The sequence below is a fragment of the Candoia aspera genome, chromosome 1, assembly GCF_035149785.1.
Source record: "Candoia aspera isolate rCanAsp1 chromosome 1, rCanAsp1.hap2, whole genome shotgun sequence".
Taxonomy (NCBI): domain Eukaryota; kingdom Metazoa; phylum Chordata; class Lepidosauria; order Squamata; family Boidae; genus Candoia; species Candoia aspera.
The window spans coordinates 1,901,015-1,916,301 of record NC_086153.1 but is presented as its reverse complement, the minus strand read 5'-3'; the positions used below and the strand labels follow the sequence as shown (position 1 = coordinate 1,916,301).

At 50.3% G+C, this 15,287-nt stretch overlaps 1 protein-coding gene across 1 annotated transcript in view; it reads right to left on the bottom strand.

The window, feature by feature from the left end:
• The window catches only part of EFCAB5 (EF-hand calcium binding domain 5), a 51,655-nt gene that overhangs the window by 34,703 nt on the left and 1,665 nt on the right, over positions 1–15,287 (bottom strand). Inside the window, exons 2-5 of the mRNA XM_063291086.1 lie at positions 14,469–14,625; positions 8,070–8,133; positions 5,775–5,845; positions 1,562–1,717 (exon numbers count right to left, since the gene is read on the bottom strand). Coding sequence (XP_063147156.1) covers positions 1,562–1,717; positions 5,775–5,845; positions 8,070–8,133; positions 14,469–14,625 — 448 coding nt within the window. The remainder of the gene's footprint in view (positions 1–1,561; positions 1,718–5,774; positions 5,846–8,069; positions 8,134–14,468; positions 14,626–15,287) is intronic.

Genomic DNA, 15,287 nt, shown 5'->3' with positions numbered 1-15,287 from the left:
ATTGAAGCTCCATCCATTTCTTACATGCCTGTAAGAAAGAGGTGGGACTTCAGTCATGTAGTTACGGTGCCCATCTCGACTTTTTTGGTACCCCCTGTTGGTTCAGGGCATCCAGCAGTCCCAAATCTGGAGGTAAAGGCAAGATACTTATCCAAAAATTCAAGAGTCTGGGGACAAACAGATTGCTTTCTGAGGCAATAAAATGACAGGATCGGATCGGATCACTGGCAGATGGTTCTCTTCCACCTTGGTTTGATTTCATCCAGGCACTGTAGCAACCTCTGTCTGTCTGTCCAGCAGTAACCATGAGTTCAGGAAGGTTCTCTAAGTTGTGGACCTGCTCCCTCAGGGCCGTGTGTCCTACAACTTTGGGGCTTTCTGATAATTGCAATAAACAAATACAGGTAGTCCTTGCTTAACAACCACAATTGAGACCGGAAGTTTGGTTGCTAAGCGAAGTGGTCATTAAGCGAATCTGACCTGATTTTACAGTCTTTTTGTGGCAGGTGTTAAGCGAATCACTGTGGCCGTTAAGTGAACCATGTGGTCATTAAGTGAATCACACGGGTCCCCACTGATTTTGCATGCCAGAAGCTGGGTGGGAAGGTTGAAAATGGTGATCATGTGACCCCGGACGCTGCAACAGTCATAAATGCGAACCGGTTGCCAAGCGCCCAAATCATGATTACGTGACTGTGGGGACACTGTGACAGTTGTAAGTGTGAGGACCAGTCGTAAGTCATTTTTTTCAGCACTGTCCTAAGTCCAAACAATTGCTAAACAAGTGGTCATTAAGCGAGGACTACCTGTAGCAACTCTGTCTTGTTTGGACTCAAATCCCACCGTGACTTTCTCAGCCTCCAGACACCAGAAGATTTCTGCAGCAGCAGCAGCAGCAGCATCCTGCTCTGGTGCTGTATAGTTGACATTATCAGCAGACCGATGATACCCCAAGCTGACCTGATGGATCACTTCTCTAAGTACCTTCATGTTACACAATGGGGTTGACACCTGCAGCAATCCATGTGCGGATGGCTACCAGACGGACTTCTCCTTCCCCATAACCACCAACGGAAACCACTGCAAAACAGAACCTTCAACTCTTGCAGGTGATCCAGAAGGACACCTGGTCAGTGGTACTGCAGGACGCTGAAAGGTCCAATAGGACCAGAAGGGGCAGGTTACCCCAGGACTCAAGCAGCAGGGCCAGGTGAGTATACTCCCCACCACCAAAGACTGTGACACTGGCAAGAGGAAGACTGTGTAACCTCTTCTACTTCATCATTTGTTGTCTCACGAGGCCAACTCATGAGCACTGAAATCTGTGGGAAAGAAATACGACTTGGAGAATGAACATGACAGGAAGAAGATTTAACACTAGTAAACCAGTAGATGTTTGCTTTAGGGGTGCCCGGGCAAGCTGGCTGGGGATTTGGAGAGTTTTAGTTTTCCAACATCTGGCAAGGGTCTGCTTGGAGACGGCTGGGACGCGACTTGGATGGGTGGAGTGTGGCAGGATCACTGCTTATAACATGGAGAAAGAGAGGATCTTTGGATCTACCTTTCCACGGTCACAATCAAAGAACAGCTGGAGAAACATCTGCCTCCAGATGTCATGTCTGATGATATTTCGGGTGTCATGAGCACATTGTAGGAGATGCTTCAGCAGTTCCTGGAACATGTCACTGGTGAAATTTTTGATATAAGAAAGGAGGTACTGGGGAAAGAGGAGAGGGGAAAAATCACATTTTGTTCCCTGTTAATTCACTTGTCCTACTCTTCCCTTTTTACAGGTAGTCCTTGACTTACAACCACAATTGGGACTGGAACTTCCATTACTAAGTGAGGCAGTCATTAAGTGAGTCATAACTAAATTCATGACATTTTTGTGTCACGGTCATTAAATGAATCACTGCATTGTTAAGTGAATCACATAGTCATTAAATGAATCCAGATTCCCCCATTGACTTTGCTTGTCGGAAGCTGGCTGGGAAGGTCACAAATGGTGATCGTGTGATCCTGGGACACTGCAACTGTCGTAAATTCATGCTGGTTGCCAAACACCTGAATTTTGATCACGTGAACACAGGGATGCTGTGATGGCCATAAGTGCAAGGATGGTCATAAGTCACTTTTTCCAGCACCATCATAACTTCAAATGGTCGCTAAACAAATGGTCGTAAGTTGAGGACTACCTGTTACACTCACATTCTTCCAAGGAATTCAGGGCGCCATATATGGATTACTTCTCCCACCCACGCCTGTATCCATGCCACTAGCTGGTGTCCCCAGAGAGCTCTCAGAGCTGAGTGAGGGGTTGAACCCCGGCTTTCTCTGGTTCAGATAGTAGACAGACATCCAAATGCAGAAGATGGAGCTTTCCATTGTGGGGAATATGCAACTCTAACATGCTGCAAGGGTGGGACCCTTGTGGCCCTGGGACGTCGGGTGGTCCCCAGCGATTTCTGCAGCTTCCAGAACTCCCCTCGACTGCTCATCTTGAAAAGGGCGACATTCTTGAAAAACCCTTAAAAGCTCTTTTAAAAACCAACTTCTATTTTTAAGGCTGGATATCACCAAAACATGCTTCTTTGAAAAAAGGAGGCAAATCTCCCCCGTCCCTCAGGAAGATACGGAAGATCGTGGCTTTGCCGATGTGTGTGCCACCGTCCCACCAAATGGCATCACTGCTCTCGGAGGCCACCGAGAGCTTAAAAGAGCTGTAAACTTTGAGCCGCTCAGCAGGGATGGGACGGCAACTCACAAGGAATTACTGCCTGTGCTGGCGATGGGGTGGGTGGCTGAGGGGGTGGGTTTTGCAAAATTGCTGTAATGTGTGATTTCAGGTTCTCCTCCAAACAAGCCTACATCTCACAAAGCTGGGGGCAGCGGCTTATGTTTCCTTCTTAAGGAAATCTGCCATATCACTAACCTAATTATTCCCGATATGCTTTTTCTTTAAAAAAAAAACCAGCTTGGGGTTTCTCCACATTCTCCTCCCCACCTGGAGCTCCCTTGGAGGGGCAATGCTGACCTGCGGATCTCGGGCTTTCAAAGGGAGCAGCTTCTGGGGGTTTGTGAAATAACCCTCCCGATGGGCTGCTGCTGCTGCTGCTGCTGCTGGTGGTGGTAGGGGGATGTGAGGGGAGACCGGTTTTTGAAGCAATTAAGACAGGCCCTTGGAAGTCTAGTGTGGAGAAGCCTACGCACCAGGCAAGATCCCGCTGAGTGTTTGCATGCCAAAATTGCATTGAAGGTCTTATTTGCTTTGTAGCTGGGATGAATGAAATGCTAGAAATGGGTGGGGCAGGAGAATCTCTTCAGTGGAACCAGGGTGCCTCAACCTTGGCAACGCTAAGCTGTGCGGACTTCAACTCCCAGAAGTCCGCACAGCTTAGCGTTGCCAAGGTTGAGGCACCCTGAGTGGAACGATGAATTCTCAGAATGTGGAGGCCCCAGCAGAGCCCCAAAGGATTTATTTGGCTTTGCTGCCTGACAGATACAGTGTTGTGTGATCGTTCAGGTGCAGAGTTGCTTCAGGAGTGGCCCAAATGCCCTCTGAATGGTCCTGTCTTAGCATAATATAGATTTGTAGAACTGAAGTGTCTTGAGAGACCAGCTAAAACGTGGTTTTACGTGCACCCATGTTCTGAACCGAACTCCCAAGGAACAGGAGTTGATGCTTCGTAACAGTCCCCTACTTTTGTACGGAATTTCGCATGAATTTGTCTAATCGCCAAACCTGAGGACTGTAGCCCCAACACATCGGCAGCCGATGTGGGAAAGTGGATGAAAAGCCGCTCCGGGCGGGCTTTACGGAAAAGGGTCCGCGGAAAAGAAGATGGAGGCTGCGGACCCAGATTCTCGACGTTTGACCGTAGACACACGGATTCCTTGAGATACCTCTTGAAAATTCTCTTCATGATGTGCAAGTCCCTGTGAGGGACCCATCTCGTCACAAGCACGAGACAAGTTTGACAAAAGACGACCGAAACTGAACCTTGAGGGAAATGCAAGCTGGATCACCTTCAGAAGCAGGGCGTTAAGTATTTACGTTCTGAGATTTCTGCTCCGTCTTTCATTCCAGGAAGGACAGGGGTCATCTGGCACTGAAAAGCTCAGTGGCTGCCCAGTCTGCTGCTGTCGCTCTGTGTGTGTGCATGTGCTTTGTCTATCCCATAGCCTAAGTAAGTCAACAGACATCAGGGGGTGCCAAGATACCTCTGAAATGTGGGCCCCCGGCTACCTGCAAGACTGTCGGCAAGCGTGCGGCTCAGCAGCACCCCCACGCCCACCTTTCTGATGTGGGGTTCTTGGGCCGTGACGTTGCTGTGAACACAAGGGGTCAGCAGAAGACAATACTGGTGGGACCTCTGAAGCCATCAGTGATGAGGAAGCCTCACTTTCTAGACTTTCCTTCTCCCCTCCCTATTTCTGGCTGACACCCTGGGGGGGCTGAACAAACCTTTGCTTTGGAGCCCAGCTTCCATCAAATCACTGATTTTTTTAACCAATGATTATTAATCCATGCTTCATCTTGAGGAAGGGGGAGGATCTCCTTGGTCTGTGATGAAGGTAATCCAAACTTGGAGTTTAATTATGCTTGTATGAGGGGGGCAAACTGAAGCCTTGGAACAGGTTGTGCGTGTCATGCATCACAATTTGCCTGTGTTGGGCTGCTTGTGCTCCCTCTCCTCCCAAACATCTCTGTGCGGGTAATGGATTACGTCCCCCACAATCCAGTCCTTGGAGCTAACACCTGCTTAGAACTTGGATAACTTGGAGTAAAAGGAACGGAGGCTGGTTTACTGGAAGCAGAGTTCCCTTGCTGAAATTAGGTACAAAAATGGGAGAAGCCACCCCATGTACGGCTGAGAGCAAATACTTGTCTGTGCGTACCTGAAAATCAGAGGCATGCCACACATTCAGAGTCTGTAATGAAGGAGTGATGTTAGTGCAACTCCAGGGGCCCAAGATAAACTTAAGATGGGCGTTACCGTATAAAAAAGTTTTTTTTTTAATCCGTTCAATCGTGTCCGGTTCTCTGAGACTGCCTGGACAATCCCTGCAGTTTTCTTGGCATGTTTTTCAGAAGGGGTTAACCATTGCCTCCTTCCCAGGGCTGAGAAAAAGTGACTGGCCCCAGGTCACCCAGCTGGCTTTGTCCCTAAGGCGGGACGAGAACCCACGGCCTCCCAGTTTCTAGCCTGGTGCCGTGACACCAAACTGGCTCTTTTTTAAATAAAAAAGCAAGGAGGCTCAAATTTCTGGATCCAAACCAGAAGGGGCGAAAGCAAGAAAGGGGTACAATATAGCTGGAGGCCGAGAGAAGATGTGGGGTCCCATCTCTGGGCTTGCTTTGTAACCCTGCCAGAGTAGCTGGGTGTCATTTCCAGAGGAGAATTGGGAAGCAGGAGATGAGACTCTTCCCTTGGACATCTCTACCAAGTGTAATCACCCCTTTGTTATCCTGCCTTCCTTCCACGGCAGGGAAGGAACCAGGAGTGTCCATGGTGGGCGGTGTCAAAAAGTCAAGATGGTGGCCACAACTGCACATAAAAAGGGGGGCAGGGCTTTGAGAGTGCAATTGGGGCTGGTATCTTGATTTTAAACTGCCCCTCCCCACTGCCCACCATAGATGCTCCTGCAAGGAACTATACAAGGGATTTTAGGCACTTTCCACCCCTGTGCCCTCCCTTCATCCTAATTCTTCCTGGAAGGGAGAGTCCCAAGCCCTTGATCCCTCCTGGGAAAAGGGATCGTGGCCTCCTCACCTCCACGAATTCCTCTTGGTTCACCTTCACGTCCAGCGTTCCTACGGCTTCCAGCGGCCTGGCATAGATGTCTGCAGAGAGGAGAAAGGGTGCCCAAGAGGTGGAGTGAGGGCCTTGGCAGGAACGGAAGCTCTGCTGAGCCCACTGGAGAAGAGGGGTGGGTGGGAACCACACCAGACACGCTTACAGCAAAGGGAACCAGGGCTATTTGGCCGCAAATGCCAGGCATCATTTGTGAATCGTTTGTTGGGCAAGTGAAAAAGGTGTACAGGTAGTACTCGACTTATGACCTTTTGTTTAACAACAATCCAAAGTTACGACGACCTCGGAATGGGTGTTTTATGACCTGTAAAGCACTTCTGAGCATTGCAAAACATTGCACCACCCTCCTGAGGTCACATGACTGCACTTCGGGCTCATGGCAAACGGCTTGCATTCACAACCGGTTGCAGCGGCCTGCAGTCACGTGACTGCATTTTGCGACATTTTTTGCTGTTTTCTGGCAAAAAACACCCATTGGGGAAGCCAGATTCACTTAACAACTGCCGTAAAAATGGTTGTAAAATTGGGTCCAATCACATAGTGACTCGACTTATGACCACAATGACTTACGATGGAAATTCTGGTCCCAAATGTGGTCATAGGTCGAGGACTACCTGTAGTGGCAAAGGAATGTTTGATGTTCTCCAATCCAGGGTGTCTGCAGGGTGTGGTCAAAACAGTCAAGATGGCTGAGCTCTGATCACACCGTTGTGGCCACCATCTTGACTTTGGACAGCCCCATCTCCAATGGAATGTTTGATTCGGATCCTTTGGGGTGAGGAAACAGACCCTCCTGCTTGACCTTGCTGCCCTTCCTTCACTTTGCTTGCCTACCCCCGGGCAGGGGATAGAACTAGCCCTCCATGGGGGAGAGGGTCCTTCTTCTAAAGCCCCCCCCCAGCCCAACCCCTGCCTCTGAATAACTTCCAGTAGTACAGAAATGATTGACCAGCTGAGAATGCAGAGAGACCTTGCTTGGCCCAACAGGTGCCCTGCCCTCCTTGACTTTGTTTTTCAGACACATCCTTCGAATTAAAAGAAAGGCTGCAAAGCACCTGCCCTGAGTCTCTTCCTTCTAAGAATGCCCCTCGGCCTGAAACAGATCCCACCGGCATTCTAAGGAAGTAAGACTCACAGTCGGAAATGAATCTGAAATGAAATGAAATACAAAATAAAAAGGGTTGGATTGGAAAGATGTTCCGCTGGCCGAAAAAAAAGACGCAGGGGAGTTGGGAAGGCAGGGTGCATCCTGGGGGTTTAGAGGCTGCTGGAAAGCAACCTCAGCTGTTTGCTGTGAGGGAAATGCCTGTTTTTATGAGACCCAGCCACAAACAGGCTTAATGGCTCAAAAATATTGCCTGCCCCTGTAATTACGTGGAGGGCCGGCCCACGGGAGAGGGGTGGCCACAGCAGAGGGTCCGGGCTGCAACCTGGCCTCACAACCTTCTGAAGGGAGAGAGGAGACCATCTGATGATCTTGTGATGCTACCAAAAGGTTTATGGCTGAGCGTCTGGCCCACTTTTGAGAATTTGGAGAGATTTTAAGGGTGGGGCTGTGAGCAGGCAGGCAAAAAAATCCATCTCCACCCTTAAAACTCTCCCGCAGCCCCCCAGGCAGACGGCGGCCAGTGAAACAGTCTTGGGGAGCAGAGCTGCAGGTGGCCCATTCCAGTCACTAGCAACACGGAGTAGGCCTTGGATACAACATGGAGTAAAAGCGCCATTTCCACCTATTATGTCACATGTCCCTGCTGAGGTTCACAACACGGCAGGTTAAAGCTGAATGGTGGTGACTTCGTCTCCTATTATCTTTTCAAAATGGGGAGCCACGAAGGGAGAACAGATTGTGTCTTCGGCACCTGGGTCAACATAGCATCAGCTTCCCAGTCCTAGCACAGGGCTGATGGGAGCTGATCCCACGCAACTGGAGGCCCCCAGACTGAGGAAGATGGGTGGATGGTATTGCTGGCACACAGGAGGGGGCCAGTAGGGTGACTGGGATTGGGGATGAAAAAAAAATGCCCTTGGACAAGGAATTGAGCTGGCCGGTGGCCTCCAGATGAAACACTGCAACTGGAATCCAACATACGACTTTTGAGGTGCTTGAGGACTGGCATATGCCCACTGGAAGCTCACAATGCTCGGGAAAGCACCTGGGTTGCCCCCCCTCCCCCAGCAGGGAGGAGCAGCTTTTGTGCCTACTGTGGAGTCCTTAGGGGGAGAGCTCAGGACCAAGGACAGATGCACTTTTACCTGTCCCCTTGGACTGATGCATTGGGCTGATGACCTCCAAGAAGGACTTCAGGGCACTTTGGATCTGCAAACAAGAACGAAATTTCTCAAGGGCTGGCCCACGAACTTTCCTCATCTGTTCCAATGGATGAGATGCTCATCCATGCTCAGGAACCAGCGGGTACCCAGTATGGTCTCCTGGCCTATTCCTCTGTTTACTTATTCAACTTATATAGCTGCCTGCCCAGCACACAACTCGGGGTGGCACGCATCATCAATAAAGAGCAATGAATCCATGTAAAGCAACATGGTAAACAAATAATAAAAACAAAACATGAAAACGTAAGGACATAAAGTGCTGGGGATGGGGCTCATACCACCCCCTGATCCAGTACTTGGGGAAAGAACTGGGTCTTTAATGCCTTTCAAAAGGCAGGCAGGCTGGGGCCAACCAGAACTCAGGGAAGATGCCGGTCCAAAAACCAGGGTGGTGACAGAGGAGCCTCCCACCATTGCCTAAGTGACAGTAAGTGGCATGCCAACTAAGTGGCACGCTAACCCTGTCAGATCTTACCAGGCAGGCAGAAACAACTGGAGACAGGTTGTCCTGCAAGTAAACTGGCCCTGTGACATGAAGGGCTTTATAGGTGAGGACCAGTGCCCTGAATTATTAACTGATCGATTGATTGTATTTGTATAGAGTTGCATCTGGAAGCTCACTAGTAAGCAGGGCAACTTGCAAAGTAAAGGTGTCACATGGGCATACCAAGGCCCTCCCCGATCTACACCTCCTGCTCCATTCTGGATCAGCTGCAGCCTCCAAGTGGTTATCGAGTGCAGCCCCAGGTAGACTGCGTTGCCGAAAGCCAATTGGGAGGCAACCGAGGTACGATGAGCAGGGCCTCCCGATCCAGAAGCAGGCACCATTGGCACACAAGGTGGAGCTGTGCAAAGGCCCTCTGACCCGCAGCTGCCACTGCTTTTCCAGCAGGAGACATGAGCCTAGGCCTTCCCACCCAGACCCCCACAGCCTGAGACAGAACCTGGACAGCATCACTCATGGCTCAGGAAGGGCAGGATGGATGCAAAAGTTTCATTCTGGTCCTACTACATGTCATTAGCAAGTGAGATCAATGCCACCTCTTTACTGGGCCCATGTCTGAAACCTGCCTGAAAGGGATCTGGATATTCCGCTTCAGTTCAGGGCTCTTTGGACAACCTTCCTCCCCAAGAAAGGAAAGTTGGAGACAGGCCAGAAATTATCCAGCACAGTGGGGTCCAGCGATATCATCTTGAGGAGGGGGCGGACCATCCTTACCTCAAGGATGAATTCGCCCCCACTCTGACCCAGCCACATGCCACTGTCTGGGAATCCTTCACAAGACAGGAGAAGCATGGATCTAAAATGCAGGCGGACATCCCCACGGCTCCCTCTCTACTTCCACAGGGCTATAACTAGATCAGACCATGCCTCGGACACTTCCACAGGACCTGCACAGCTAGGGCCCGACTCCGAGCAGATCCAAGTGATTTTGTCTGACGGTTGCTGTGCAAAATCTGCACAGGAGGCCTGAAGGTGATCTTCCAGCCCTGTCCTCTCCAGCAAGGACTAAGTCACCTTAAATAAGGCCACCAGATGGCAATCCGCAGATGCAACGAGAGAAGCAAAACAATTCTTAAAAATTGAATAAAGTTATTACACACACGCACACACACACACAAAGAAAGAAAGAGGGAGAGAGAAGCAAAACAATTCTATTTTGCTGCTCTTATCGCAATGGTGTAAACCTTAATAAAGGCTCTTATCTGCATCCAGTCAAATTCATTTTGTTTTCCTCCAGTGATGTTCTAGGTATCTCTTCCGCCTTTTCATCTCCCAGAGACCCACTGAAAACCAGGGGATTCTTTGGATCCATGTGCAGAGAGAGGCCACGCAGGGGCAATTCAATCTAAGGCTGTTGCCACCCTCTGATTCCGAGGGGTGGGTAAGGCTTCAGCTGAATGGTGCACCAGGTCCTCAGAGATTAATGGTGGGTTGGGCAAGTTCTTACAGGAATTAGGGTGGGATAAATCTGGGTAAGCTAAAAAAGCTTTGACTCAGAGGGTGGCAAAGAAGGGCAGTTGACGGATACAACTGGGGTCTAACAGGATTATGGATGAAATGGCAACATTGCCAAGTGTTCACTATATTTAATTTATTGATAACATTTCTGCTTTGCATCCCTGTCACATGTGAACTCAAGGCAGCTCACTGTAAACAATAACACAGCAGAAAGAGGATAATCAAGCATTAATAGCCACTGTAAACGTTGCATAAACACTGCAACCCTATCCATCCTTACCTGGTGACAAGTTCCACCGGACACAGGAAAGGTGGGTCAGATTATCCTGAGCAGAGGGAGCCTTCTGCACAACCCTCTGGGAATACATTAAGTGTGACACTTTGGGGACTGCAAAGATCCTTAAAACCGCTTCCATGGATTGGTGAACCAAAAAGGTACTTGCATAAATTTTGCACCCTGAATTACATCCCTTTATTAATAAACATAGCAAAGTTGGTACAACTAACTTAATTTATTCCACTTCTCAGAATTGATTTATGACATGCCAAGTTTTCCCACCTCCTACCCTGCTTCAGAATGCCTTCCTTCTTGTTATAGGACATCTTGGGGTAAGCTGAATGTGTGTGTGTTTGTGTGTGTATATTCTAACAGTTCAGCTAGAATCAAGTTAACCAGTTTTGATTTATACACGTACAAATAACAAGCAAAACATTTACATATATAGATCTGACAGGTCAATTGTTGAGGCAGAAAATGTTTTTGGACTCAAAGGCTGGCTGACTGTTAGAAGTAAATATCCCTTCCCTTCCCTTCCCTCCCTCCCTCCCTCCCTCCTCTGTATCCCTACTACTTTCCCAGGACAAACAGAAGCTGACATTTGGACAATGCAGCCACCTTATGTGCTTCAGCTCCTCATGCCCATGGCTTCTGACTCACCGTCCTTTGGGGAGCCTGGAGCTGGGACGCCTTAACTGGGCTGCAGGTTGGGGGCTGAGCCTCTGCTTTGCATGCTGAAGTTCCCAGGCTGTGTGCACAGCATTGCCACTTGCAAGGGACAAGACAGTCAATCACTGTATCTCATGCCATAGGCCCTTTAAGGCGAGGAATGCTCGTTCCATGTGGAAACTGGATCCACGCGTTGCATTCAGCCGTAGTTTGGCATGGGGTATGGCGATTAAGGGGTTGGGCAAGGAGTAGGGTCCAAGCCCCGCTCAGACATGGCTGTTCAGGGGAGAGACCACTCTGTATGCCACCTTAGGCTCCTGAAGGAAAAGCAAGACCTACATCTAAGGAGTAGAAGGGCCAGTGAGGTGTTATGGTGAGGTTTTGGGCTAGGACCAGGGAGGGGCAGCCTTAAGTCCATCCCCATCCGTGGAAACTCACAGGGTGACCTCAGGACTCCTCTCAGCCCAACCGATGTTGCTGTTTGGGGGGAAATGGGAGGAGGGAGTGCTACTGATGCTGCCTTGAGCTGCTGATTGGAAAGAGGGATATACAATAAATCTAATAAACAAATACATGGGCGGAAGAAGGGACGTGCAGCAGTGAAAAGGCCCACATTCCCCTCTCTGCACTTTTACGTTTAGAGGGCCCCACCCTGAGGCACTGGCAAGCCAGCCCTTTAAAAAGGGGGTGGACTAGGGATGGGGGTAGAATCTAGCACGATGAGATGAAGAAACCTTGAAGGAAGACCAGAAAAAGAAAGAAGAACAGTTATGAGCTGAAGCCCCAAGACGGTGTCAGGGAATGGTGAAGACAGCAGACAACCTCAGCAGCAGGGAAAGAACGTTCCTCTTAACATTCCGCAACTCCCTCAAGGCCTGGCTATGTGATCAGGCCTGGGTGCTGAAGAAAGTGACTTGTGACCAGTCCTCGCACTTATGACCGTCGCAGCATCCCCACGGTCACATGATCAAAATCCAGGCACTTAGAAACCGGCTGCAGTGTCCTGGGGTCACGTGATCGCCATCTGCAACTTTCCCAGCTGGCTTCTGACAAGCGAAGTCAATGGGTGGAGCTGGATTTGCATAACGACCATGTGATTCACTTAACAACCATGGTGATTTGCTTAATGACCGTGGCAAAGGTTGTAAAATCAGGCATGACTCACTTAACAACTGCCTCGCTTAGCAATGGAAGTTCCAGTCCCAATTGTGGTTGTAAGTCGAGGACTACCTATACAGCCACCCAGAGTCACTCTCTGTGAGATGGGTGGCTATATAAATGCGATATAATAATCATAAGAAGAAGAAGAACATCGGTGGCAGGAGTGAGAAGCCTCTTCTCTGCTATTTCGTACCTTTATGCTACTTCTGCTTTACTCCTGGCCCCCCACAGCTCACAGTCCCTTACGGCACGGCTAGCATTGTGCCTGTTGGGGATAGTGGGGGTGGCTGAAAGCCCAAGGAGATCCCGGCAAAGCCAAGCAAGCCCAGATTCTGGCATCTCCAGCTGCATGCGCAGGATGGTGGCAACCAAAGAGACCCGGCGTGCTGCCGGTCCTAGAGGAGCCGGAGGGCCCAGCGCCAGGCCTGAGTCTTCTCCCAGGCCGAGAAGCAGCAGGAGGGGTCTTCCGATGCTCCTGTCAGCCCAACCAGGGAGGCCAGACTAAGAAACCCATGCCAGGTAGGCCTGGGCTACTTTTATTGTGACAGCTCCAGCAACAGAACCTTGCAAGTCTGAATGTGCCCCCACCTTTATCGTCCTGTGAATGAGGGAGGCTTTTGCCTGAGGGGTCTGCTCACGCTGCTTCTTCGGCCCAGGCTCAGGCCCCTCTTAGCTGGCTGTTAGCTGATGGCGGCTCTTCCCCTGTCCTTCCAGGCCCCTCCCTCTTCCCTCTGCCGCCCCCTGCACCAGCCCCATCCATCCACGAGCACGGTGCCAGCCGTGCCCGAGGGACCGCGAGCCGAGGGGGACCAGGAGCAGAGCAGGAGCAGCACAAACGTAAGGAACAGCAGAGGCGTGGTGGAGCAAACGTGGGATGTTACTTAAAACAGGATAGCAGAAGAGCCACGGAAGAGAATCAAATTGTGGGGTTCTTGGTGCTCCCTGAGCTTCCTCCAGGAAGAAATGCACGGGGGAGTGAAGCTACCTAGCCCAGTAGCGAAACACCTGCAGGGAGAGAAGCGAGCTCAAGGAACACCAAGAAGCCAACAACAGTAGAAGAGCAAAAACAGAGTGTAAGACGGAGGATACAAGGCAGAAGTCATAAAAAGGAAACAGAGCCGGAGACAGACAAAAGACAGATACAGGCAGTCCTCACTTGACAACCATTCGTTCAGTGATGGTTTGGACTTACAACAGTGTTGAAAAAACCGACTTGTGACTGGTTCTCACACTTATGACTGTCGCAGTGTCTCCACAGTCCCGGGATCCCGATTTGGGCAGTGGGTAACCGGTTTGCATTTATTACCAGTGCAGCATCCCGTGGTCATGTGATCACCATTTTCAACCTTCCTGGCTGTCTTCAGGCAAGCAAAATCAGTGGGGAACCGCGTGATTCACAACAACCACATGGTTCACTTAACGCCCACAGTGATTCGCTTAACACCCGCCACAAAAAAAGTTGTAAAATCAGGTAGGATTTGCTTAATGACCTCTTTGCTTAGCAACAGAAATTCCGGTCCCAATTGTGGTCGTTCAGTGAGGGCTACCTGCAATGGAAAACCTACCTACCTTATCTGAAAGAGGTTGGAACCTCAGATCTGCGTTAACCCCTTTATTCTAACCATTTTTTCTTTTTTGTGAGCCTTTTGTAATAAAATCCCCTGAATACAGGAATGGTCTTTCCCCTTTTCTGAGCCTGTTACCATTCCCAAACTGAACCCACAGATAGAGCTCGTGGAATGAGTCATAGTTGACTGAGCTCACACAATATCCTGTGTCACGCATCCCAATTTACAAATCACAACGGCTGGCCTCACACAACGTGCGAAGGGAAAACCAGCCAACGACACCACACGGTGGCTTGGTACGTTCTGGGGCAGGAGCTGCTGTGTGCCGAGCTTGGGAACTGGGCCTGCGCAGCAGAGGTCTGGCCATCCAGCTGGGTCTCCCCTCAGATCCTTCCTCGAGGAATCAGATCCGGAGGAAGCAGCCTCTGCCCAAGCGTCCAACTGCGGTCCCCGTGGAAGGAGCTGATGGGCCTCAGCAAGCCCCAGAAGAAGCCAGGGCAGAGCTGCTGCCGGCCCTTCCCCCTTGCTGGCCCAGCGCTCCCCAGATGTCTTCCAGAACAGATCTGCCAAGTGAAGGGAGCAGAAGGGATGGTGCCAGCCCTCTGTTACTTCTAGGGAGAAGATACACGGGGAGGCTCTTGGCCAGACAGCTGTGGTTGCCCCAGTTCACTCGCCCCAGTTACCAGCGCCAGCGGTATCTGTCCAGAGGCATCCAGGGTCCACTCCTGGAACTGCAGAGCCAAGGCCTCCTTCCGCAACTGGTTCACTCGATTTTTTATGTTCTCCACATCCTTCCTTCGCTGGCGTTTCTCTTCAACCAGGTTCTTCATCTCGGTGAGTCTGGTGGGCACAAGGGTAGCAGGTTAGATGAGGGTCCTTACAATCAAGAGCACTCAAATGGCAGGCACGCGGTCACTCTGAAGGCCCCGAACCAGGTCCTGTGGACTGGGTGGCTCCTTCTTCTGATCCAGCAGGACCTGTCTTAGGATTCCTTCTAGGAACTATCTCACTGGACGTTGAGAAAACCCAAGGAAGCATCAGCTCTGAAGAGGGCATAGAATATCTTATGGAACCTCAGCTTGTCCCAGAATGCTACTGATCCGCCTGTCTGAGAGCTGGTTTGGCGTAGTGGTGAAAGCACTGACTAGACACCCCGAGTTCCAGTTCTCCCTTAGATATGAAAGCCGGCTGGGTGACTTTGGGCCCCCCTTCTCCCTCAGCCCAACACCCACCTCACAAGGAGGCTATGGTGAAAAAAATAATTATGTGTGCTGCCTTGAGTTGCACACAGTAAAGGCGAGATATAAATCTAAGAATAAATAAATAAAAGAGAGGGTGGGAAAGGATGGGAAGAAAACGGGGAAGCGGGCGAATAGACCTGCGGCCTGTCGGAGATCTGGCTGTTCAGGGCAACCTTCGCAAGACCTCAGATTACAACTCCCCGCACTGGCCAGGCTAGCTGAGGCTCAGGAGAAGATACTCAATGCCAGCTAAAAGTCTGT